The sequence below is a fragment of the Nothobranchius furzeri genome, chromosome 11, assembly GCF_043380555.1.
Source record: "Nothobranchius furzeri strain GRZ-AD chromosome 11, NfurGRZ-RIMD1, whole genome shotgun sequence".
NCBI classification, from domain to species: Eukaryota; Metazoa; Chordata; class Actinopteri; order Cyprinodontiformes; family Nothobranchiidae; genus Nothobranchius; species Nothobranchius furzeri.
This window is the reverse complement of record NC_091751.1, coordinates 4,044,587-4,070,692: the sequence shown is the minus strand read 5'-3', so window position 1 is coordinate 4,070,692 and position 26,106 is coordinate 4,044,587. Positions and strand designations below refer to the sequence as shown.

The window sequence follows — 26,106 nt, the reverse complement described above, 5'->3', positions numbered from 1 at the left end:
TTACTGACCTGAAATAATTTTCCTAACTTTTTGCCACTAATCACACCGCTCCCACTACATCTTGATTCACTGTGATACATTTTCCATAGTTTTTGGAGTGTGAGCTGCAAAATGCCTGGTTCAACACATGACGCCAATGCACTCCGCCAGTCCAATCTGTTCAACAATGCACAATCCTTCCCAAAGGTGGGTAATGCATTAAAACTTTTGGTATTTAAATGCAAGTTGCACACCTGCCACATATCTAAGATGCATTATGACATAATTTAGGAAGAATAATATTTCTATCTGTCCCACTTTAGAGAGCAGTGCAGATCGAGGGGCAGGATGTGGATTTCTTCCTGCTGGGAGTTCCTGCGTACCCGCTGATGCCCTGGCTAATGAAGGGCTATCTGCAGTCCCCAAGACTGACACCACAAGAGGAAAGCTTCAACGTCTATTTGAGTTCTGCTAGAACAACTATAGAGATAGCATTTGGTCGACTGAAATCTCGTTTCCGTGTTCTGTTGAAGCACAGTGACTTCCATTTTACTTTCACACCATACGTGGTAGCAACCTGTTGTGCTCTACACAACTTTTGTGAGATGGAGAAGGAGCATGTTAATCCCAGATGGGCATAGGAGGCCACATCAGTAGAAAGGCTGTTTCCACAGCCTGTCACAGGTCAATAGGGCTGATAACAGTGCAGCCTCAGCTATCAGACGGGCCCTGATTACCTTGCTGCACGTGTCCCACTCCGTAAGCGCTTAGTAAGAGCGTGAGTGTGCAGGACGAACGGCTCTGATAGGAAACAAACAACTTTAAACTGTAAGCTCTATACTTTTCAAAACGCTTTATTTTCTAAGTTTTAAAAGATGTTTATCTGCCTTCTCCTTTGTTGCTGTGCACCTCTGAAAAAGAACAGGTATATGCAATGTTCAAATAAAATGTCAACACATACAAGTTTTCTAGTAAGTTTAATAAAACATTTGTTCTTTAATAAAGCACATAACAAAATAACATTGTGGTTTTGCTTTTTAAATGTGAGGTTGATTCAGAAATCATTTGAGACATGAGTGCCTCATCACTGGCATGTCTCAACTGCCTTTGCTGCTCAAACCATTGGTTCTGCGTGTGCTGCATTCTCTCCATGAACTGTTGATGTTGAGTAAGTGAAGCGGCTCCACGGTGCCTGGACCTGCGACTTGACCCACCTAGAGCAGACATGACAGGCCTTAGAAAGTGTTGGGTAAGTTCTCTCTTAGTGTTCGACTATTATCACTTTTTGCATTCTTATGAAACTTGTGGATTCTAGAAGATGTTTCTTTACCTTTAGCTGACATGTGTCAGAATGTCACCTGCGCCTTCGTCATAAACAAATATCTTCCTACAATTCTGAGTTTACTAAGAAAGTGACAATAGTAAAGCATGACCTCACAGACGTGCTCAAACATCATTCTTGTGTCTTATAATGTTTATAAGCACTAAATGAATTTTTTGTATTTTTATTTTATTTTATTTTTTTGCAAATGATTGTTTACTTCTGGTGTGATTTGGTGGTGGCCAAATCATACAACAGAGAAGGAAACTTAGTTTCAGCTTTTCCCTCTTTTTCAGTGTCACTTTAAAATGTAAGAGCAGAATAAAGAAGATTTGATGTCCAAGTTTAAGTTCTTTTCTTGAAACAAGATAATTCATCTTTTCCAAATACCACAGTAGCCAAAAAACTTCATGAAATGTCAAAAAAATCTGGTTTCATGTGAGATATGACTCAAAACAATATGTTTTTAAGACTTTTTCGCTTAACAAGATATCCTAGATGTATTGTCTAAAAATAAGTTCCTTTATCTCAAAGAAATTTAACTCTTTAGGCGATTGTGTCTTATTTTAAGTATGATTAGATATTTTTACTCGAAATTAGACAAATGCACTTGACAAGATTTAGAGTTTTAGCGCATCCTGCAGTTACGCACTCCTACCACCAGATGGTAGTAAGACTCCACAGAGGACTTATTTCATGCAGCAGCAGGTGCGATCTAGCGGTCGGATTTTGAGTCAATTTGGAAGCTGTTTTGGGCATATGGATAAACCTCTGAAAAAGAAAAGGCTGTGCAGGTACAAAAAGGAGTGGGAGGTAAAACAAACATGGATAAAGCCCGTGAGCAGCAACACAACTAAAGCTTTCTGCACTTTATGCCGCCGAGAATTTTCTGTTGGCCATGAAGAAGCCCCAAAATGGAGACTCCATTTTGGGCTTCTTTTGCATAGGGGTGAAGGTTAGCCCAAAATTGAGTCTCCATTTGGGGTTACTTTAGAAGAAGCCCCAAAATGGAGTCTCCATTTCGGGCTTCTTTAGAAGGATCTGGAGCTCTGTCTCTGCGTTTGTCGTCATTCAGATAAGTGGCAGTCTTCGGCTCATCGATGTCTTCTGAAAACATCTGTCCGTTCTTCTTTGTAATAATAACAAAGCTAGACCCACCCCCTACTACCTGTTGTACCCAAATGAAAACCTTAAGTGGTTATGAAATGAAACGCACACACCATGGAAATACATGAAACGGTTTAATTGAACAATGAGAAAAATATGAACAACAACAATAATTAGAACAGTACAAACAAGAAATTTCAAAAACCAGAACACAAAACAGTGCACACTGTCAACATTAGAACAAAAAGAAAAAAGTGCACAAACATAACAATTTTTCACACACACACACTACAACCTCTTGAGTTTTACAACTGCTGTCCCCCGCTGGAAGGGGGAGTACCCCACCTTCTTTTTGATGGCTTGGGCCAATTGCTGCCGGGTCTTCACGGGCGTTCTCTTCTGAAGGAAGAACAGAATCCCAATTAGTTCAGTGAACGTGTGTTGTGGTGTGATAGCGATCGCATGATTTCAACTTACTCGGCCAGTCTCCTCTGCCGCTCGAGACCCGGAGGCGGCAGTGGGAGTAGCAGGACCGGGACTGTCAGGAGCCTGTGGTTGAGAGGGTGGAGTTCCCGGAGCAGCCGGCTGGTCTTTTGACGAGTCCCCCTCTCTAAGCGAGAGGCAGACAGCTTCTGGATCTCTCTCGCCCGGGAGAGGTTTTTGTGCAACGCGTAGAACCTCTCCTGGGTGTCCACGTTGTGACACATGAACTTGGAGAGGTTCTCGCGGACCTCCGGGTTGTTCTCCTTAAAATTCTACAGCAAAGAAAATGAGACTTGCATCAGTATGAATACACACGCATGAAATCGATTGTGTTTGGTGTTTGTGATACTCACGTAGGTGGACACGGCCGTCCGAATGTCCATTATGGTCGGGTACCCCTTGAGTCCCATTTCCTTCCATGCTCGACTGAAGTATCGGGCCATGTCCTTTGCCTCCCCACGGCCAAGGGAGGAAAAAAAATTATTGTTCCTGGCAACGGCCCTGTCCCTCAGCCTTAGCCAGGTCCGAAACCACGCAAATTCTTCCGGCTCGAGGATTTGCGCGGTTCCAAATTTGCGGGCAGTCTTGTGCTCGAGGACCTGCAGAAGACCAAGTATGACAGAAACCGGAGGGGTCAGTCAATGGTAAAAACAACCAATTAAATTAAATTTTAAAAAGAACTTTGAAGACAACAGATTAGCCGGCGTTGAAAATATAATTAAAAGATCCCCAACATAAAAAAAACACCCAAAAGAGAAGTAGGTTAGCCCTTAAACAAAAGAAGAAGGTGAAATAAGGTCCAAAAAAAGTGTTGGGTTATCAGAAAACGCCAAAGGTGCTTACATTGATGAGATAACCAGTCTGGTCATCGCCTATGGCCTGCCGGACCTCCTTCACCCTCATCCTGGTGAGCACCCCAGTCCGGTGGCCATAAATTACCGACAGGTAGGCAGCGAGGTAGCCAAAGAACCGGTAGCGGGTCTTGGGGTCCCTCGCTGGCACCTTCTCAATGTCCTCTGAAACGACGGATAAAGATAGAAGAGAACAATGAGATTGGTAGATTCCGTGATACCGCTGAAAAAAGGCTTGCGAGAGGCGGAGAGGCGTGACGGACTCACCGAGCAGAGAGGGGATTTTCTCCCGAGCAAGGAGCTGGCAAAGGCGGAGGTCCTCCTTGGACACCAGCTTGGACACCTTTTTCTGCTTGGTCAGCAGCTGGTGTCCCAGGACGTTCCGCCCTATGTCCCTGCTCAGCTTCCTCAGCTCCAGGATCAGGACTTTCGTTTGCCCACGCTGCAGCCGCGAGTGGCTGGGTGGCATGGCCCTGAAGTACTCCATAAATGACACCGCGTGGCCCAAGTACAGGCTGATGGTAGTCGGCGACAGGCCGAATTTCCGGAGTACAGCGGGGTAGCTGTGTAAAGAACAAATTAAAAGAGTCGTGTGAGGTGGTGCTAAACGGGCGCACAGATAGAAGGCAGTGAGGTTAATTATTTCCAAATGCACTACTTACGACTTCAGCAGGGGGATGTTATAGAGGAACTGCCAGTTCCAGGATGCAGGCGAGTCTGAGCCGAGCAAAAGTTATTTAACAAACACCTTTGCCCGGCTCAGCTTGGTAACGGCATTTTCCTGCATTTTCGTCGTTCCCTCGGGGCAAAAGATGAACGTGAAATAATCCTCCAGGTAGGATTCTGTAAAGATGCAAGACAACGTGATGAGTGCCGCATGAAATGGCTGCACACACCTCCAAATACCCTATGTGTTGCTTCTTACCAACGGAGGTGCCCAAGGGAATTTTCCTCAGCCTGGAGGCCTTAGTTTTCCCCGCGAAGAAGGGGGCCAAGCCTTGGAAGTCCGTCTCCACGCCGGAGAGCTTGGGCGACTTCTCCTAAAATAACAAAACAAAAAACATTAACCGCGTTAACACATAGCTTCATTGGTTCTAAATTTTGTCAGCATTCACTAAACTACTGAACAACCAATCACTCTCACTCACGGTGTCAGAGAGAGCATGGGCATCGGGAGAACAAATTCTGCCCTCCTCTGACTTCTTTGTCTTTTTTACAGCAGGGGCCTCTGTTTCTGTCGGCTCCTGGGTAGAGACAAAAACAATCATGAGAACTGATCAAGTGACAAGCTTTGGCCAAAAAGTCAAAAAGATCATGGCACTGTAATAATTAACAACACTTGAAAAATATCTAGTAAGTGAGTTCTCACCTCACTACCCGATGAATACGTCAGAGTCCTTTTTGTCCCCCGTGTGTCCACCTTAGGGTCCAGCGGGCTCCTCTGGGGCTCCGAGGGCTGGGCCTGGGGCTCCGGAGGCTGGGCCTGGGGCTCCGGGGGATGGGCCTGGGGCTCCGGGAGCTCGGCCTGGGGCTCCGAGGGCTGGGCCTGGGGCTCCGGGGGCTGGGCCTGGGGCTCCGGGAGCTGGGCCTGGGGCTCCGAGGGCTGGGCCTGGGGCTCCGGGGGCTGGGCCTGGGGCTACTCGCTCTTCTCTTCTGAGGGGGCGGTAGGGGAGGCGCGCCAGGGGGCGGAAGCTGAGGCGCGCGACCTACAGCGCTGTCCCTGCCCCTGCTCCCGCCGTTCTTCGCCCTCCTCGTCCGATGATGAGGAGCTGGAGCTCGAGGAAGCGGTAGGGGAGGCGCGCGAGGGGGCGGAAATCAGGGGCGTGACCTAAGACACCGTCCCTGCCCCTGCTCCCGCCGTTCTTTGCCCTCCTCGTCCGATGATGAGGAGCTGGAGCTCGAGGAAGCGGTAGGGGAGGCGCGCGAGGGGGCGGAAGTCGAGGGGCGTGACCTAAGGCACCGTCCCTGCCCTTGCTCCCGCCGTTCTTCACCCTCGTCGTCCGATGACAAGGAGCTGGAGCTTGAGGGGGCGGTAGGGGAGGTTCGCGAGGGGGCGGAAGTCGAGGGGTGCGGACTAAGGCGCAATCCCTGCCCGTGCCCACGTCGCTGTTCCGGCGGAGAGGAGGCCTGTTGCGGCTGGAGCTGCTGCAGCTGCCTCTGCATGGGGAAAAAAGAGTGGTTCTTGCAAAATATGTCTTACCGAATTGACCTTACAGCACTGTCATTAGATTACCAGTTTAACATAACAGCCAACTTTTGGTTCACTCACCTTGGCATCCGCCAGAGCGCCCTGGAGGCGGTAGACCTCATTGGTAAGGTGCATGGCCCGGGTCCTGCAAGCAGGGTTGGCGCAGGTGTTTCCCTCGCCTGCCGCCGGGTCACCGTCCAGGTCTAGTGTGCTGACCATGGGAGGCTGGGTGTCAGTGGCCCTCAACTCCCTGAGGAGCTGCAAGGCCACCTTCCTCTTTAGGGCCAGCTTTACCTCCCGCTGCCTCCTCTGTGTCAGCTCCTTATGGTTGTCCAGGTGCTTCTCCACGTGAAGCAGTTGTGGGACACAGTTCAAAATAGGACAAGGGCCGGGAGGAATTAACGTCCTCCCCATCACCAGCTTGTTCAAAATGTCCCTTTCCCGGAGGTTTTCCACCTTGTGGAACTCTTTCAGATGCTTGGATACAAGCAGGAGCTCCTTTTGGCACAGGGGGCAAATGCCCGCCTCATTAGGTTTCGTCGTGTCTAGAAGCATAGAGAAGATCTCTGTTGGGTATTTTATAATTGTGTCTTTTTGAGGCCTAAAAGATGCCCAATTTGTTTTATTAACACTTCATGAATCGCTGTGTTTGCCAACTGTGGCTGTTCATGAGATGTCCATGGAGATTAAATATTACCCAAATATTTAATTACCAAACAATCACGGTTCACACGTGTCTATTTAAAGACAGGCAATTCACAACTGGCTTTGTGTTCCCAAAGAATAAAGTATTCAAATAAATAGTGGCCAAGTCCCAAAATGAAGCAGAAGTGGCCCATTCTGCAGCATTCAGCCCGTTTTTAATTCAATTGGGTCCACTTTTGACACAAAGTGTGCCAAATCTCAGCGCAGGGTATACCCCAAATTACACGTTTCCCTCAGATAAAAATATGGAACAAATTTAAAAAAGGCAAAAAAACTCACCTGAAGCCGCTCGTTGGTTCAACAGAGTGGAAACGTGGTTTGTTATTGCTGCCTCAGCAACTGACGCTCTCCAACTTCCAACTGAAGCCTGTTCTGAGCACAGGGCCTTTGGGGGGGGGGGGTGGAAAGTGAATCTTTACTCAGCCAATCATAATCAGGAAAACGAAACTGCATGTGGGTTACTTTCTCGGTTGACCAAAATTCAGAAATATGTGAAATTGGGCTTTGTGCGACATAATTCTGGGTGCCATTTAAAAAACATAAGTGGTAGCGACTCCATCCCTTCAGTTGTAGATACAAACCATTAACTGGAGTATTTTAAAACAGACCTGAGCTCTCTAGGACATTCAGAATAAAAGTTATGAGCCTCCAAAGGTGTATCCGGACATGTGTCTTTGACACCACGCCCGGTGACCTTTGGGACATGATTCCCTTACGAATGTGCTATCATCATGAAACGTTCAGATCACTTACAACTCAATAGATTCTACCTTCCTGTGGTGTTTCAGCCTGATTGAAGCTTTTTTCAGAGAACTGGCCCCATAATAATGTGAAATTGTGCTTGGTGCAACATAGGTCGCATCGTGTTAAGCGTGGCCGGAGGGCAGTTTTCCTGCCGTTTTTGCCATGTGCTCGGCAAAGTGGCAATTCTCAACCGATTTTCACCAAACAAACATCGATTTGGCATGCCGCCGTCACCCCGAGCTAGCCCAGGCAGTTTGGTAGCCGTAGCTCTTTGTTTCTGTGCTTTTCTGAACCGTAGGTCACCAGAGGTCACGCACTTTTTTGGCCACAGCTCTTAAAGGGAACGCCCGATCCGTCCCATTTTTGGAGAGGTGGTCCCTGTGGTGCCAAGCAATCATAATCCACTGTCAAAATTAAAAAAAAAAAAAAAAAAAAAAGGTCGCGTCTGAGTTTGGCCAAAAAATTCCCTCTGAGACGCAACGCCTGAAAGAGGGCTTGTGTTTTGCTGTTGAAAAGTGGGAAAAAAAAGTTCTGCTGGCGCCATCTTCGGATTTGTGTTTCGGAGGCCAAGCACGAGTCCACCTGAGGTGGTTCGGTGTCAAAATATTTTGTGGTTCTGGAGATATAGCCCCCCAAAGCGCGCGATTTTTGCAGATTTGCAATGGTGCAATTCTAGCGCCGTGAGGGCTATCAAAAAGGCGAGTAGATTTTTGCGCTCGTACCGGACTTCCGAACCAGAGAGTGAAATTTTTTTCAGACTGCGCCCCCTAGTGGCCGAACTTGGTCAGTGAGCGACGTAGCGTGACACAGCTAAAATATTATGATTCAGCATGTCCTTCTTTACAACATATGTGAATTTCATGTCCCTACGTAGAACATAACTATTTTTAATTATTTAAAAGCAACCGGCAAAACCCTAGGCCCCAAACAAAGCCTTACCAAGATTTTAGCCCCTTTTCGGCCGCTGTTCGGCCATTGTTGATCCGAGGCGCCCGGAATTTTTTTTGGTGCATCCCAGCACTGGCCTGAACCACAGATTTCGAATTTGTGCCGGTCGCATCGTGCTAAGCGTCCGTTTGGAGCCGGAGGGCAGTTTTCCCGCCTTTTCTGCCATGTGCTCGGCAAAGTGGCATTTCTCAACCGATTTTCACCAAACAAACATCGATTTGGCACGCCGCCGTCACCCCGATCTAGCCCAGGCAGTTTGGTAGCCGTAGCTCGTTGTTCCGGTGCTGTTCTGGGTCAGAGGTCAGAAAAAATGATGGATTTCAGCTGAAAAACAGGGTTCTCTTCAACCTACAGACTTGAAACTTCTAATCTACAACCTATTCAGTTTTCAAGTTGCTGGCTTATTCAGAAGGGTCAAACTTCACAGCCTCTTGGTACGTGCAGAGAAAATGATGGCTTTGGGCTGTTTTGGGGCTGAAAAACAGGGTTCTCTTCTTTTTTTTTTTCTTTTTTTTTTTACCGTGTCCTGTCTGGCTGTGAAGCAAGCAGAATTGATGTCTGAATGCTGGTGACAAGCCTTACAGATTTATTCTCAGGTGGAGCATCAAAGCGTTTGCTTTTAATGTCACGCCTGATACTTAAAACTTTATTGTTATTGTTGTTGAATGCTTTGTAATTCCGACCAGACACGGAGACAGAGGTGAAAGAGAGAGGAAAAGAAAAGGTGGGGAGAGGGGGGGGTGTTCCACAAAAATAAACAATAATGAACAAGAGTCTGCTTCTAGACCTGCAGAAAAAAGACAAAAAAAAAACAAACAAAGGGACACAAAAAAAGGGACATAACAACAATACAACAAGATCTACCTATCACTGCGTCAACTTGATGAAACGAAAAAAAAAATATATATATATAAAATCAACATTGCTTAACTGAAGAATCACGATAATAAATCACAACGCATTAAGTGCCCACCATAGTCTTAAGACCTGTGTTTAACGTGCCCAAGCCCATACTTTTGAGAGCACCATGTGAGCACCTGTGTGTGTACACGCGCTTGTTTATGTAAGGTTTATCTATAGGAGCGTCCAACAGAGAGTGTGAGGGACCACAGATCCGCCCCCCAAAGATGCGCAGGAGACGGGGGGAGCTCCCAGTCCCAGAGATCCAGGCGCTGCCCCAGAACGCAGGAACCCCAAGGAGACTGCAACCAGGAAGGACCCCGCCCCCCTCGAGAGGCACAGAGGATCGCCCCGGGGGGCCACAACCAGCAGCCGGCAGAGTCCCCGGAGATATCAGCGGCAACCCCACTTGCCCGCCCGCAGCCTCCCACCCCCTAGCCGGCCGAGCCCGGGACCCAGCGACCCGGGACCCAGGGGCGACCACCCCCGCCGGGGACCCAGCAGAGCCCAGGGACCCAGACCCCACCAGGCAGCCACCGGGATCTAACAGGCAGATGCCAAAATCTTAAACCCCCAGACCCGGTTGCCACAAACACTCAGGCAGACCAAGGCACAAGCCCCCACACCAGGTGTGGCAGGGGGAGGGGGGGACAGAGATCTATATCATCAAGAGAAGTTCCAGGAGAGGGGAGGACCCAAAGGCCCCACCCGACATATACAGTCATACACAAACACAGTCACACGCTCCCTCCCTCATACTCACACATGCACATACAACCCAAGACTTCCAAAAATGCACGCCGGACACCCACTCATGCTCCCCATACACACCCTATTCACTCTGGTCCCGGTACTGCTGCACATTGGGTACAACCATCACCGGTAACCAGAGTTTGACCCTTTCTGCTGGGGTGCTGATGAGCAGGCTCCCCCGCCCAACGCTGAGCACAGCAACCCACCACCCCAGACCCCAACCAGACGGCCAGATCTCCCTCCTAGCCTCCAGCCCCAGGAAGCCTAGCAACAACGGAGGTGGCTAAGACCCCTAGTCTCCCTCCGCCTGCTCCAATATAGTGTTGTGTGATCATGAGGTGTATTCCATGGCTGTGGTGAGTGGGCAGTGCGGGCATCATCCAGCATATGCCAGCTGATGCCACCGCACCACCCCACTTACACCCTCAGCCATCAGTGTCTAAGTGCGGTTTAAAATTGGAAGTGGGCACCGGCACTCGGGAGGAGGCTGAAATATCCCCCTGCCAAATGCCGTTGAATGTGCTCACTCCCAAGGCCCTAAGTGTGTGTTTGTGTGGAATGTCGTCAGTGGAAGTGTATAAGGTGCAAATAAAATTGGGGGGCAGGTTTCCACAGGAATGCGGAAATGGGGTCCATACCCGCACTCCCTGACTTGCCCACCCCCCAAGGTCCTATGTGTATGTTTGTGTGATGATGTGAGGGAGCAGGAGGAGAGAAATATGCGGGGATGGGGAGGAATGGCTGGTTGGGCTTAGCCCTCCAGGGAGCCAGCTCCCCTACTGGCCCCAATAGGCACCTCTGTTGTCAAACTACCACCCAGGGCATGGAGACCCCAGCCCATCCCGCCAGGGCCCAAAGCAGCAGCATTACAGAGCCTCACGGAGTCCGAGGGCACAAACAGGGTTCTCTTCAACCTAGAGACTTTAAACTTGCACTGTTTCTTTAAATAGCTGACAGCTACAACATATGGCCTTTTCATGTTGCTGGCTTATTCAGAAGGGTCAAGGTTCACAGCCTATTGGTACGTGCAGAGAAAATGATGGATTTGGGCTGAAAAACAGGGCTCTCTTCAACCTAGAGACTTGAAACTGCTACTGTGTGTTCCTTGACCTCACAGGTCCAACATGTGTAAATTGCAGACAGATTGGAGCTTGTGAAATGTCTTGTGGCAGGCGGGCCAAAATCTGCTCGCACACGGGTCCCTTAAGGGCCTTCGAAAAGGTCCGACGGCCGCGATTTCGACGTGCGTGGATGAGACAGTAGCCGGGATGCACCACCCCAAATTTCGTGCGGCTACGCCAAGCCGAATTCAAACGGTGGCCCAAAAGTGTGAAAATTTAGCTCAGGCTTCATTTGCGGCCTTCTGCCATTTCACATGCATTCACATGCATTTTTGCCATTTCCCTTACATGAATGTAAAAGCAATTTTGGTCTCCAATTTGAGGCCCTTTTCAGCCGCCATTCTTCGGCCATCGTTGATCCGAGGTGCCTGGAAATTTTTTTGGTGCATCCCAGCACTGGTCCGAACCACAGATTTCGAATTCGTGCTGGTCGCATAGTGCTAAGCGTCCGTTTGGAGCTGGAGGGCAGTTTTCACTCCTTTTTTCCCTCCATTTCTGCCATGTGCTCGGCAAAGTGGCATTTCTCAACCGATTTTCACCAAACAAACATCGATTTGGCACGCCGCCGTCACCCCGATCTAGTCCAGGCAGTTTGGTAGCCATAGCTCGTTGTTCCGGTGCTGTTCTGGGTCAGAGGTCAGAGAAAATGATGGATTTCAGCTGAAAAACAGGGTTCTCTTCAACCTAGAGACTTGAAACTTGCACTGTTTCTTTACATAGCTGACAGCTACAACATATTCAGTTTTCAAGTTGCTGGCTTATTCAGAAGGGTCAAGGTTCACAGCCTCTTGGTACGTGCAGAAAAAATGATGGATTTGGGCTGTTTTGGGGCTGAAAACAGGGTTCTCTTCAACCTAGAGACTTGAAACTTGTACATTTCCTTTAGATAGCAGACAGCTACCACATACGTCGAGTTTGTGCCGGTCGCATTGTGTTAAGCGTCCGTTTGGGGCCGGAGGGCAGTTTTCCCTCCCATTTTTGCCATGTGCTCGGCAAAGTTGCATTTCTCAACCGATTTTAACAGAACAGACCAAGGGCGTAGGAACCGGGGGGGATGGGTGGGACGTGTCCCCTCCAATATTTGACAAACGCGCATTCGTCCCCCCCAATAACATGGAGAAGAAAAAGAGTGATTTTGAAATATTTGACTCGCGAGCTTTTATTTTGAAAGACACTGCAGACTTCTCTCCGACACAGCCCCTCCCCTCAGGGAGTTAGACAGGCTGGCTGAGTGAAGCAGGAGTCAGAGCCGGGGCAGACACAGGTGTCAGAGACAGACGGCAGCAGCTCAGCGAGTTCTTCTCATGGGCAAAAAAAGAAAGAAAGGAATTGTGAGTTGGTAATAATTTAGTCCAAGAGTATAATTGTATTTCTGGTCAAACGCTAAAATGGCTGACTAGCGGCAACATCTTGCTAGTTAGCATTAAACATTAAACAACACTACTAGTCAACAAAAAATGGCGAATTTTACAGTAACAGACAAAAACCATTTGACACGAAATAAATAAAAAAGTAGAATCTCCACATAAAAAAGGAGTTTGTAAGTGTGATTGTTGCTTGTTTGTGACATTCTCATCACATTTCATTTTTAAACCTTATTCATGTCACTTTTTTCATATAAGAGACCAGAGGAAGTTCAGCAGGAAAATGATGAAGGTGAGACAGGCAGCGCCAGACCTGCTGAGGGAGAGACAGGCAGCATCAGACCTGCTGAGGTGCAGGTAGGTGCTACAGTGGAGTGAGATTTTAGATGGTTGATGATGAGAGGAAGATTCGAGCATGATAACAAGTGAACACGACTAAATAATACTATAACAACCATGATTTTAATGTTGCACTAGTCGTCCAACAGTATTTTTACTCCTTATTCATGTCCACTGTTTTTATATTAGAGATCAGATGAAGTTCAGCAGGAACCAGTTGAGGGTGAGACAGGGAGAGCCAGACCTGCTGAGGGTGAGACAGGGAGCACCAGACCTGCTGAGGGGGAGACAGGCAGCTCCAGACCTGCTGAGGGTGAGACAGGGAGCGCCAGACCTGCTGAGGTGCAGGTAGGTGCTACAGTGAAGAGTGAGATGGTTTTAGGTTGCTGATGAGAGGAAGATTTTAATGTAATAATAAGTGAACACAGTTAAATATATGTAATCCCATTACAAGTAGGGCTGGGCACAGTACGGTTTAAGAATAAATTACATTCTGTATACGCTTCCTTAGAAATATAAAAAAAATAAGTGTTAAACTCTGCTTTCTGATGCATTTAGACTGCAATTTTGGCCACTGTTTGTTTCTTTTGTCCATCTGAATAATAACGTAGTTTCCGCTGTTGTTGTAAGTGAATTATTTCTTTTTTCATTCTGTCAGAAACAAACAGAATTTTCTGATTGTTGGTCAGCATTGTTGGCTGATGTAGTTTAAAATATTCTGATGAGAGTCAGATCAATTCAGACTGAATGTTCACAGCTTTAGTCTTGTATTAAATCTGTTTACACATCTCTACCCATAGGAATAAGATAATATATCCTACATTCATATTATTAAAATATATCCTACATTCATATTATTAAAATATATCCTACATTCATATTATTAAAATATATCCTACATTCATATTATTAAAATATATCCTACATTCATATTATTAAATAAAAATAAAACACTACTGACACATAAACAGCGTTTTTATAATTAAAACGTCCACGTTGGCCGGTAATCACCTGGATCCGGCTAATGGGGAGTAAGTAAGTAAGTAAAAGTAAGTAAGTAAGTAAGTAAAAGTTTATTTATATAGCGCCTTTCACAGATATAAATCACAAAGCGCTGTACAACATGATAAAGATCAGGGCAAATACCTCTAACCAATAAAAACATCAGAAAAACAATAGCAGTGATAAAATAGAAAATAAAATCATGAGTATAAACAAAGTGAAGGTGTGAACCCGAAAAAGCCATCTTTTTGAACATTTAGGAAGGGAACGCCTGGATGAAAAGGTGAGTTTTTAGATGATTTTTAAAGACCTCTACAGTGTTATAAAGACGGAGATTTGAAGGTAGATTGTTCCAAAGTCTGGGTGCAATAGTCTGAAAGGCCCTGTCCCCTTTGGTTTTCAGTCTGGTCCGAGGAACAGCCAGGAGGTTTTCAGATGTGGATCTAAGGTTCCGAGAGGTGGTGTGTGGGGATAAAAGCTCAGATAGGTAGCTTGGAGCCTGGTTGTTAAGAGCTCTATAGGTCAGGACTAAAACTTTAAACCGAATTCTATATTCTACCGGGAGCCAGTGGAGGGACTGTAAAACTGGAGTGATGTGAGCTCATCTGCTGGATTTGGTTAGGAGTGTTGCTGCTGCATTTTGGATGGCTTGAAGGCGTGAGAGGGAGGTTTTGCTGAGACCAGTAAAAAGAGCGTTACAGTAGTCTAAGCGTGATGACACAAAGGCATGGATGACTTTTTCCAGATCTGCAGTAGAAACCAGTTTACGGACTTTTGAAATGTTTCTCAGTTGAAAGAAACGAGCGGGAGATGGTTTTGACGTGCGAGTCTAAACTTATAGCTGGATCAAAAATAACTCCTAGGTTTCTAATGTTGGCCTTGGCTGATGGGCAAAAAGAGGCAATTTCTTGCTAGATTTTTGGCTGAAGTTCCAGGGGTGCAGCGATCAGGGTCTCTGTCTTGTTAGCATTGAGGACAAGAAAATTGCTGGACAGCCAGTTACTGATCTGTGTCAGGCAGAGTACAAGTGTGGCCAGCCTGTCCAACTGGTGTGGCATAAAGGACATATAGAGCTGAATATCATCAGCGTAGATGTGGTAGGAGATGTCTGGGAAAGACTGAATGATGCCAGCTAGGGGAAGAATATAGAATGCGAATAGTAGAGGCCCTAGAACTGAACCTTGTGGGACCCCGCATGTTAGAGAGGCAGTATCTGAAGAGAAGGTTTCGGACTTCACTGTGAATGTTCTGTTGGTGAGATAGGAAGAGAGCCAGTCTAGAGCAGAACCTGAAATCCCAGCCAGGGCCTTTAACCTGTTTAGTAGAACGTTGTGGTCTACAGTGTCAAAAGGAGCCTAAGTCTCCTCCCCTTCTGGCTGGCTCATGGGTCCCCGATAAAAAAAAAAAAAAACAGAATGTTAGTGAACTGGGCTATAAAAGTTATTTTCTTGTCTTTCTGGGCTTTGCCTTACGCCCTGAATCACATCTGTCAGACTTTTCTAATCCTAGAGTTTCACCGTCTATCAGATTTTCTATCAGAAGCTAATGCAGGAGATAGCGGCAGGAGACTATGTTCATGTTCAGCCTGCATGAAACACTCAGTGACACGTTAGAATCAGAAATAATCATTTAATGTATTTTTTCAGTGAAGTTGACCTACGGTATATATTGACCTACAACAGATTTGTTAGATTTCCAAAATGTGTCCCCCCCCAATATTAAACTCGTTCCTACGCCCTTGGAACAGACATCAATTTGGCATGCCGCCGTCACCCCGAGCTAGCCCAGGCAGTTTGGGAGCTGTAGCTCTTTGTTCCGGTGCTTTTCTGAACCCTAGGTCACCAGAGGTCACGCCCTTTTTTGGCCACAGCTCCTCAAGGGAACGCCCGATCCGTCCAGTTTTTGGAGAGGTGGTCCCCGTGGTGCCAAGCAATAATAATCCGCTGTCAAAATTGAAAGAAAAAAAAATGTCGTGTCTGAGTTTGGCCAAAAATGCCCTCTTAGACCCATCGCCTCAAAGAGGACTTGTGTTTTCCTGGTAGAAGGTGGAAAGAAAAAGTTCTGCTGGCACCAGCGGCGCCATCTTCGGATATGTGGTTCGGGGGCCAAGCATGAGTCCATCCGAGGTGGTTTGGTGGCAAAATATTTTGTGGTTCCGGAGATATAGCCCCCCAAAGCGCATGATTTTTGCAAGTTTGCAATGGCGCAATTCTAGCGCCGTGAGGGCTATCAAAAAGGCGAGTAGATTTTTGCGCTCGTACCGGACTTCCGAACCAGAGAGTGAAAAATATTTTTTGACTGCGCCCCCTAGTGGCCGAACTTGGTCAGTGAGCGACGTAGCGTGACGCAGCTGTAACTCCCTCCAAGTTGAAAACGGACACAAGGCGTTGTTGAATTTTGACTGGCATTTATTGCACACAGGTGCCACCAACGGTGCCGTGAGAACTGTACAAATGACATAGAATAATCAATTCGTTCTCATAGAGAATAAACAATGAAACACTAATACACAAGATAAAACACTCACAATTTACATTTACAAATTACCCGTGACCACCATAGACTCGACAGTTCTGTCACAAACAAACATCTTATTTTCCCATCACGACATAAACACACACATTGCATACCTCATTGGCCGCATTAACTTGCAGGGGTTAATAAAAAACACATCTTGCAGTGTCACTCCTTTCCACAGCTGGAAAACGTCGTTGCATGCGTCTGCATAGCTCTACCAATGAATGATAGCGGTTAGCATGCTGCCGCCTATCAAGTGTGGCGTGCAACTGAAAATATTGTCAACCCCGAAACAACAAACTAAACATTGGTTCCACCCTGGAAATATTCTGTAAACCATTTAAATGTGTGCTTTTAAACCCCATAATGTATACATTATTAAAAATAAAATATTCTTAGCTTATTTATCGTAACTTGAACCATAAATTATCTCAAAACTGCATGACTGTGGCTGACGGCAGCCACACAGCTAAAATATTATGATTCGGCATGTCCTTCTTTACAACATATGTGAATTTCATGTCCCTACGTGGAATTTAACTATTTTTAATTAATTAAAAGCAACGGGCAAAACCCTAGGCCCGAAACCACGATTTTTAGACCCTTTTTGGCCGCTGTTCGGCCATCGTTGATTCGAGGCGCCCGAAAACTCTTCTGGTGCATCCCAGCACTGGCCCGAACCACATACGTCGAGTTCGTGCCGGTCGCATTGTGTTAAGCGTCCGTTTGGGGCCGTACGGCACTTTTCCCGCCTTTTCTGTCATGTGCTCGGCAAAGTGGCATTTCTCAACCGATTTTCACCAAACAAATGTCGATTTGGCATGCCGCCGTCACCCAGAGCTAGCTCAGGCAGTTTGGTAGCCGTAGCTCGTTGTTCTGGTGCTGTTCTGGGTCAGAGGTCAGAAAAAATGATGGATTTCAGCTGAAAACAGGGTTCTCTTCAACCTCCAGACTTGACACTGATAGTGTGTGCTCATTGACCTCACAGGTCCATCATGTGTTAATTTCAGACAGATTGGAGCTTGTTTTCACACAAATGGAACCAAAATTATGTGAAATTGGGCTTCGTGCGACATAATTCTGGGGGCCAATTAAAAATCATAAGTGCTAATGACTCCATTCCTTCTGCTGGTGATAGGGGCTGGTAAGCAGAGTATTTTAAAACAAACCTGACCTCTCTAGGACATCCAGAAGCCAAGTTATGAGCCTCCAAAGCTGTTTTTCGAAACCGTCCTTCAAGTCACACCAGGCCTGGTGACCTTTGTGACATCATCTGACCCCCTTAGGAATGTGCTATCATCATGAAACGTGCAGATCACTTACAACTCCATAGATTCTCCCTTCCTGTTATGTTTCAGCCTGATTGGACCTTGTTTTCACACAAATGTAAACAGAACAATGTGAGATTTTGAATGTACAACCACTTTATTACAGCTGCCATTTAAAAATTATACATTCTTTGGACTCCATTTATGGATTATAAGTAGCACACCATTATTTTGAGTACAATAAAACAGACCTGACTTCTCACGAATAGCTCTTTTCCATCGCCTGGTCTGGGACGGTCAGGTCTGGGTATTATGGACCGGTATGTACCGGTATGGGTCTAGAAGTTTTCTGGCAAGCGTTTCTATCACATTCCAGGCTCCAGTTACTAGGCGGGGTAGCGTAATGCGTCACGTGCGATGTGTGCCTTAACGTCACACAGCGCGACGAGATTGCGCCAAAACACAACAACAATGGAGTCCAGTCACCAGCGCGTTCTTTCTGTTCTTGGTGTTTGGTATATTCTTTACACCCACATCACGATAGCGTTTAGAGCTATGCTGTGCGCATCGAGGAGGAGGGCAGGTGAAAGGGGACAACGCTTTCTGAAATTAATATCGGACACGAGGCATAACTTTCTACTGTTGAGACAAAGACGGAGGCGCCAGGTGGTAAGTAACTTCTAATGCTGTAATACATGTCGTTATAATCTCTGAAGGGGTGTCTAGGGCAACTATCAAAAAACAAAAACAAAAAAAAAAAGCACCAAAATCAAATGGTTTGGTTGCATATTGGTCATTTAAGACATGCTAAACATGAAAGGCCAACACCTAACTAAGTTTCAAACAGCTTCTGCACTCATGGTGATGCTAGTCAACAGGAGGGCCTGAATCCTTCACTCTTTACTTCCTGGGCATGTCATAGATAAGTTGTGCAGCTGTACTGAAATTATTATAATTAATTATATAGGTAATTACAAGCAATACCACATTTGTGCATTTTATAAAGTGAACAAAACATAACCAGTCACTGGTAGCGCCATAAAGAACAGCTGTTATTTTAACCTTAAACAAATTCTATGCATGTGAACTTTATGTATATAACCATACTGTTTCAATCTTTTTCACAGCACTATTCTTTTTACTTTTACTGTGTTATGACTGTTTTTTTTTTTTAGTTGGCTCTTTTGAATCAGCGATGGCATCCAACTGTGTGGGCCTTCAGCCGTGCCAGCGCCTTCTGGGATGTGACCATGCCAAACTTCACTCCGTCAGATTGGATAGCTCATTTCAGAATGTCAGAAGAGACCTTTTCATATCTTTGTTCCAAGCTCCGTCCAGCCATGCAGAAGAGGAACACCAACTTCAGAGCCTGCGTGCCACTCAGGAAAAGAGTTGCAATTGCACTGTGGAAGCTTGCAACTAACAGTGAATACAGGAGCATCAGGCTTCTTTTTGGTGTCAGCACGACCTCTGTGTGCCGCTGTGTGCAGGACTTCTGTAAGGCTGTCTGTAAACTCTTGCTTGCCGAGGTTATTGCTTTTCCAACTCTGCAAAAGCTACAGGAAATGGCTGACTATTTTGAGACCAGGTGGGGGGTTCCTCAGTGTGTGGGTGCCATCGATGGTTCCCATATCCCAATAATCACACCACAGGGATTCCACACAGACTACTTCAATAGGAAAGGTTGGCATTCCATAATCCTCCAGGGCATTGTGGATGGCAGAGGCATGTTCTGGAATGTTAATGCAGGTCAGCCAGGTAGCTTACATGATGCCCGTGTGCTGCGATTGTCCACATTTTGGGACTTGGTTGCTCATGGACAACTGCACCCAACTAGTACCAAGAACATTGAGGGAGTAAGTGTAGGCTTTTATGTGCTCGGGGACTCTGCCTATCCTCTGCAGAACTGGCTCCTAAAACCATTTTCTGACAACGGTCGTCTCACTGCTGAACAACAGGCGTACAACAGGAAAACGTCCAGAGCCAGAGTTGTGGTCGAAAATGCATTTGGGAGGCTAAAGGGTAGGTGGCGATGTCTTCTGAAGAGAAACGACAGTGATGTAGAGCTTCTTAAACACATGGTGCTGACCTGTTGTGTGCTTCACAATATCTGTGAGAGCCATGGGGAGGAATATACAGAATGTGACGCACCTGTATGGCGTTTAAAGCGTGCCACAACCCGTGCACGCGCATTGGGTCCACAGCGCGCGTGTGAACGGGACTCGCGAGCGCAAATATACATGGCAGCGCGCGTGTGAACGGGACTCGCGAGCGGAAATATACATGGCGAGAGGTCATTTGTGCACTGAGAGGGAGCAAACTGTGTCTGTGAGCGCACAAGGATGTGCACAAGTGACAAACCTGCGTGCGCACGTTGTCAACGAGCCAGGGGCGGATTTAGGACTGAAGAAGATCCGGGGCTTAACACACACGCGCGCGCACACACACGCACGCGCACACACACGCATGCGCGCACACACGTGACACGCACTAGTCAACATCATATATATTTGTCTTGTACCACATAATGTTTAATCTGAAGCTACATATTCAGCATATTCAGGGCAGAGTATTGTTCCTGTTAGTGTTTAGTGTGAGATGATAGTGAATATTCCCTTTCTTTCTCCAACAACTTTACCTGATAGTAAGCTAACTTTAGGCAAACCAGCAGCACAACAAATATTTTCAAATAAGACTCACAAACCTGAGTCAACACCAGTCTCATCAGAGCTGGGGTTCTGTCGTTGTACTTTTGGTCTAAAAAAACGTCCTTATATCCATCTTCACTCATGCGTTTCAGACAGAGACTGCAGAAGCCAGCTGCTGAAGGGCTTCTCTTCAGTCTCAGGTAAACTGTATACTGACTAAGTAGCCTAGTGGTAGAGTGTCTGCCCTGAGATCGGGAGATCAGGGGTTCGACTCCTGGTCGGGTCATACCAAAGATTTTGAGAAAAATGGGACCCAATGCCTCCCTGCTTGACACTCAGCATTGGATTGGGGTTGGATTGGGGGGTTAAACCACCAAATAGTTCCCGAGCGCGGCGTGTCTGCAACTCCACCACACACCTGTGTGTGTGACGACTAAATGGAACTTTACAAACTACTGCCAGCTGCGCCCTCTCTGTGTGACTTTGGTACTGCATGTTACTTCCGCGATTTAGATCCGGGGCTTATCATGAAAGATCCGGGGCTTCAGCCCAAGTAGCCGGGCCTAACGCCGCCCCTGCAACGAGCACACGGCAGAGGAAAACGTGCCCGCGCGGCAGCCTCTGTGCGCGCTCGGCAGCCTCTCTGCGCGCTCGGTTTCTGACTCCTGCTCGCTCGGCTGTAAGGGCTTTTGGCACTCTGGAGGCGTGGCCTGTGGCAGATCTTCTCTGTCCTCTGATTGGTTAGTTTACCCCGCACTTTACCCTCTATCTATATAAAAAAGTCTGATGTTCAGTAGTTGCTGGCATAGCTCAGCTGGGAGAGTGGGTGACTCTCGCCCAGGAGGATCCAGGTTCGAGTCCGGGCAAGGAAAATGCAGTAGATGTTATGTTAATTTTTCTTAATTTCAGGTATTTTACAGTTGTGACCGTTCAACTGTCATTAAACGTCCGAATGTTTGCTGGGCAGTTTTTTAAAAAGTGCACATAAGCTAGATGGTTTTAACCATATAAAATTACATTTTTTGTGATACTGGAAAAATACATACTGAAATAAAACTACTGGTTGAAAACTTTATGACTGTGATTGTACAATATATGACTCACTAATACACTGCAAACTCCCTTAGAGTGGGGCTTCCAGAGAGAGAGAGAGAGAGAGAGAGAGAGAGAGAGAGAGAGAGAGAGAGAGAGAGAGAGAGAGAGAGAGAGAGAGAGAGAGAGAGAGAGAGAGAGAGAGAGAGAGAGAGAGAGAGAGAGAGAGAGAGAGAGAGAGAGAGAGAGAGAGAGAGAGAGAGAGAGAGAGAGAAAAAAAAGTTCTTGCCTCATTAATGTATTGTTTATTTTTTTCAGTATTTAATTGACAAATTATCCTTTCAAATAATTAATTGATGAGTTACATAATTGTCCATTTAGAATTGTTGAATGGACTGAGTAAAGTTTGGTGCACTTTGTTATATTTCAAAACATGTTTTTTTTTATTTTAATGATGCATATAAATAATTTAAATGTTAATTTAATGAAATATTTCTATTTTTTCATTACCTCACCCTTGTTTTGACAAAAACGGAACCTTGCTGGATAATATCATGGAGAAACTATTTGTTCACAGTACATGGCTCAGTGAGGATCTGTGTAAAGGAGGAGATACTCAGAAATCTGTCTGCAGATTGTTACAACCCAGACTGGAAGTGGTGGGCTGTAATAAGAAAGGAGACCAAACAGAGGAGTGGGGGTTCAACAACTGATTTATTTAACAAAAGTAAGGATTTACTAAAGCAAGTTAGTGAACAGAAAATGGCCAGTGAGGACTCTCCACCACACAGGAGAGACCCAGTGAAAGCAGAAAAACAGTAGGCTTTGTAGGCAGCACCACACCCTGAGCCCAGGTGCCTCCAAGGCTGCTTAACGAGCTGCCTACAACAGAAAAAAAACACAATTAAACACAAATGAAAACCCAATGAGACGGTGGGGGCATCACAACACGTTCAGGACTACCCAAACACCAGTAATTCTTGACTGCACTGATCTGCTTTAGTAAATCCTTACTTTTGTTAAATAAATCAGTTGTTGAACCCCCACTCCTCTGTTTGGTCTCCTTTCGTATTACAGCCCACCACTTCCAGTCTGGGTTGTAACAATCTGCAGACAGATTTCTGAGTATCTCCTCCTTTGGTACACAGATCCTCACTGAGCCATGTACTGTGAACAAATAGTTTCTCCATGATATTATCCAGCAAGGTCTTGTTTTTGTCAAAACAAGGGTGAGGTAATGAAGAAATTGAAATATTTCAATAAATTAACATTAAAATTATTTATATGCATAATAAAAAAAAACATGTTTTGAAATATATAAAGTGCACCAAACTTGACTCAGTCCATTCAACAATTCTAAATGGACAATTATGTAACTCACCAATTAATTATTTGAAAGGATAATTTGTCAATTAAATGCTGAAAAAAATAAACAATACATTAATGAGGCAAGAACTTTTTAAACTTGAACATACCTACACCCACAAGTCTATTTTTACCTGGTTAAAACCATCTAGCTCATGTGCACTTTTTAAAACACTGCCCAGCAAACATTCGGACATTTAATGACAGTTGAACGGTCACAACTGTAAAATAATATCACAGGAATTAGGAAAGAATAATATGACATCAACTCTATGTTACTTGGCCGGACTCGAACCTGGATCCTCCAGAGTGAGAGTCGCCCGCTCTCCCAGCTGAGCTATGGCAGCAACTTCTGAATATCAGATTTTTTTATATAGATAGCTAGAGAGTAAAGTGCGGGGTAAACTAACCAATCAGAGGATAGGGAAGATCTGCCACAGGCCACGCCTCCAGAGTGCCAAAACTCCTCACAGCCGAGCAAGCGGAATTAGAAACCGAGCGCGCAGAGGCTGCCGAGCGTGCACGTTTTCCTCTGCCGTGTGCTCGTTGGCAACGCGCGCACGCAGGTTTGTCACTTGTGCACATCCTTGTGCGCTCACAGACACAGTTTGCTCCCTCTCAGTGCACAAATGACCTCTCGCCTTGTATATTTTCGCTCGCGAGTCCCGTTCACGCGCGCGCTGCCATGTATATTTTCGCTCGCGAGTCCCGTTCACACGCGCACTGTGGACCCAATGCGCGTGCACGGGTTGTGGCACGCTTTAAACGCGATACACCTGCTGATGAACCAGTGGTTGCAAATATGCAGGAAGTTGCAGAGGAGGGCAGTGATGTGCGTGAAGCTCTGATGCGACACTTCACCCGCTGACCTCAGTTTGTGTTTTTTCTTTCCATTTACTTTGTTTATTGTTTTGACACTTTTAACAGTTGGAAGCCTGTAGTTTGAACTGAAATGTTTGTTTTATTTTCAGAACTTAATAAAGTACACTATTTTACTGTTAACAAACTGTTGCACCTTTCCATTTTAACATATATTTAAGGTGGGCTGGCTGTAATGTAATCTACATTTATTATGTAAATTTAAATTTGCGAGCAAAATTGTTTAAGACAATTCATGTACACCTTGTTTTTCTTTGAAAATTTATTGATAAAAAGGACAGACGGATACAAAAAATTACGGGACAAATACATAGCTCCTTACTGCCTGGGTGGTGGCAGGAAGTCAGAGGAGCTGCCCATTCTTTGTGCGACCAGTCCAAGAACAGCATTTAGGGCACCCAAATGTTCAAAATATCGCTCTGCGATCTGTAATTCATGTTGCCTTGCTGCTGCTGCGTCTTGTTGCATCCAGTTAACCTGCTCCCGGCTTATGCCTTCCATTCTGTCCATCTGCCTGCCATCTGCGATCTGCAACTCATCAAATATCACCTGTGTCCGTGCTTCCAATCGCCGTCTTCGGTCACCTGGAAACAACAACATTGACAATTACATTTGTGTTTATATGGATAACAAAATGTCAGTTGTCCTGTGAACTTGTCAGTTTTGTTTATGCACAAAGCAATTTTTAGAATGGTCAGACACTACCTGTGCGTCGACGACATGGTAGATGTTCCTCTCGAGTGGTAGTGGACAGAGGTGATGGTGGTGGCGATGGAATTGGCCGAGGCGATGGTGGCACAGAAGGTACGGACAGAGGTGATGGTGGCACAGAAGGTCCTGGAGTGCTACTTGAGGAAGTGGATGGTTCCTCTGAAGAGGGAGTGTTTTCCGCTTCAGATGTGTCTGAAAAACACAGATCAAAAAATTAGTCAGTAAGAAAAAATCACGAAATAAATCGGTAAGAAAAGCACAATATTTTTACAGCAAAAGAGCATGTAGGCATATAGTAAACTTAATAAAACTGCTATGAGTTAAGGCCATTTTGTCATTTGGAACGTGTCCACTAGATGGCAGTAATTCGCCAGTGACGTACAGATTAATTGCAATTTAATGTTATATTCTTATTCATCCGAAAAATATATACTTGTTAAAAGTCCACTCTAGGCGAAAAACACTGCTGGCACGACTTTTGGGATATTTATAATATTAGATCAGCTCGCTTCTCCTCACTGTGCGTGCTCAGCTGTATAAAACAATGAGATGCAAACAACACTGAGATGCTAACGTGAAAGGCTAACCGAATTTCCCATGTTTTAAACAATGAGACGCTAACAAGAAAGGCAAACTCCGCTCCAGCCTCATGTACTCAACAAGGACATGCTGAACATGAAAGGCTTATATCGCGAACAGCGTGTTAAGAAACACAGGGGAATGCTAAATGAAGGTTAGCATAAACACGAGGGGATGCTAAGGCTAGTTAACACGAGGGGCTAAATCCTTTACTTGCTGAGCATTTCTTAAATAGCTGCTGCTATTATTCAGTGTTTTTGGTGCTGCAATGAATGGCCTGCAGAGCTAAAAAGACAACAAAAGAAATGCTTACCAACAGGGTTTATGAGTGACTCCAGGATACTGGTCGCTGAGTCCAGGCCTCCTTCGCTGCCTCGGTTTGACGGTCTGTGTCCATAAATAGCGTCCACCACATCGTACCACTTCCATGTACTTCGCCCATTCCCACTACGGCCGTTGCTGTCCTTAACTTTTCTGTAGTGGGCTTTTATTTTTTTCAGCTTAGCACGACACTGCTCGGAGGTGCGCTGGAATCCTTCAGCTGCCATGCGCTGAGAAACTTCTTTGAAGACTTTCTCATTTCTTATCATCCCATCCAGCTCGGCCTGAATGTTGCTATCTCCGATGATGGTGAGGAACGTTTGAAGCTCCACATTGGACCAAAAGCTATTACTTGCAGGTATTTTCACACACAAGAAGTACAGCCAAACAAACACTGGAACTCGACTCACTTCTTTTTCCATCCCCTGGGATTGTCGCGGGTAGTTACGTAATTTCTCCCCCAATCAGAGGACTCTGGACCTTTTACGCTGTGGCTCCGCCCAGACCAAAACTCTCTGGACCCACAACAGAAGGGGTCCCGCTCTGGCCCGCTACTGGACCGGTTCGGGTAAGTTTCCTGGACTGGTTTAAACAATCGAAACAAAATATTTAGTGACCCGATCCTTCCCATTCCATGCCAGTTTGGTCGGTGGAAAAGGCCTATAAGGTGTCACATTCAATTTCTCACTTTGTGATGTACACGACTGCAGCCAGGAGCACAGATGCTGCATGAGCAGCTGAACAAACTCTTGTGCCAGGTGACAAAGACGTGTCCAATAGAGGTTCTGGTCAGCAGGGAGCTGCTCCTGTGTACTGTCCCAGTCAGAAGTTATTTCCACGGCTTTGGATCGCTACAATGTCAAACACACACACACACACACGAGAGGATATGGAGGAGGCTGGTTTGGACTTGGAGAGACATGACTCCTTTCAAGACATGTGGATGGATTTGAAGGAATAATGTTTACTCCGCTTGGGAGT

General features: G+C 45.9%; 4 protein-coding genes across 5 annotated transcripts; 1 reads left to right on the top strand and 3 right to left on the bottom strand.

Annotated features, from left to right (window-relative positions):
- Positions 1 to 1,596: 1,596 nt before the first annotated feature.
- Positions 1,597 to 4,523, bottom strand: LOC107373485 (uncharacterized). Its single transcript, XM_070556009.1, has 6 exons — positions 4,404 to 4,523; positions 4,009 to 4,304; positions 3,734 to 3,906; positions 3,244 to 3,489; positions 2,885 to 3,162; positions 1,597 to 2,806 (listed from the first exon to the last, which is right to left on the bottom strand). Exons 2-6 carry the CDS (start codon positions 4,226 to 4,228, stop codon positions 2,791 to 2,793), a joined length of 933 nt encoding a protein of 310 aa, XP_070412110.1. The 5' UTR covers positions 4,229 to 4,304; positions 4,404 to 4,523; the 3' UTR covers positions 1,597 to 2,790.
- A 742-nt stretch (positions 4,524 to 5,265) lies between these two features.
- LOC129160205 (uncharacterized) lies at positions 5,266 to 9,564 on the bottom strand. 2 transcript variants are annotated; one of them, XM_054737376.2, is made up of 3 exons: positions 6,914 to 9,564; positions 6,011 to 6,474; positions 5,266 to 5,898 (listed from the first exon to the last, which is right to left on the bottom strand). In XM_054737376.2, the coding sequence occupies exons 2-3, from the start codon at positions 6,341 to 6,343 to the stop codon at positions 5,557 to 5,559; spliced, it is 675 nt and encodes a 224-aa protein (XP_054593351.1). In that variant the 5' UTR covers positions 6,344 to 6,474; positions 6,914 to 9,564; the 3' UTR covers positions 5,266 to 5,556. The 2 variants fall into 2 exon arrangements, with proteins under 2 accessions (XP_054593351.1, XP_070412111.1); XM_070556010.1 differs by lacking the exon at positions 6,914 to 9,564 and having other exon boundaries at positions 6,011 to 6,753.
- An 8,338-nt stretch (positions 9,565 to 17,902) lies between these two features.
- Positions 17,903 to 23,503, top strand: LOC139061927 (uncharacterized). The gene is made up of 4 exons (XM_070541860.1): positions 17,903 to 17,910; positions 18,031 to 18,259; positions 18,766 to 19,743; positions 23,444 to 23,503. Exons 1-4 carry the CDS (start codon positions 17,903 to 17,905, stop codon positions 23,501 to 23,503), a joined length of 1,275 nt encoding a protein of 424 aa, XP_070397961.1.
- A 208-nt stretch (positions 23,504 to 23,711) lies between these two features.
- On the bottom strand, positions 23,712 to 25,792 carry LOC107388611 (uncharacterized). The gene is made up of 3 exons (XM_015964199.3): positions 25,118 to 25,792; positions 24,220 to 24,417; positions 23,712 to 24,098 (listed from the first exon to the last, which is right to left on the bottom strand). Exons 1-3 carry the CDS (start codon positions 25,545 to 25,547, stop codon positions 23,833 to 23,835), a joined length of 894 nt encoding a protein of 297 aa, XP_015819685.3. The 5' UTR covers positions 25,548 to 25,792; the 3' UTR covers positions 23,712 to 23,832.
- Positions 25,793 to 26,106: the final 314 nt, after the last annotated feature.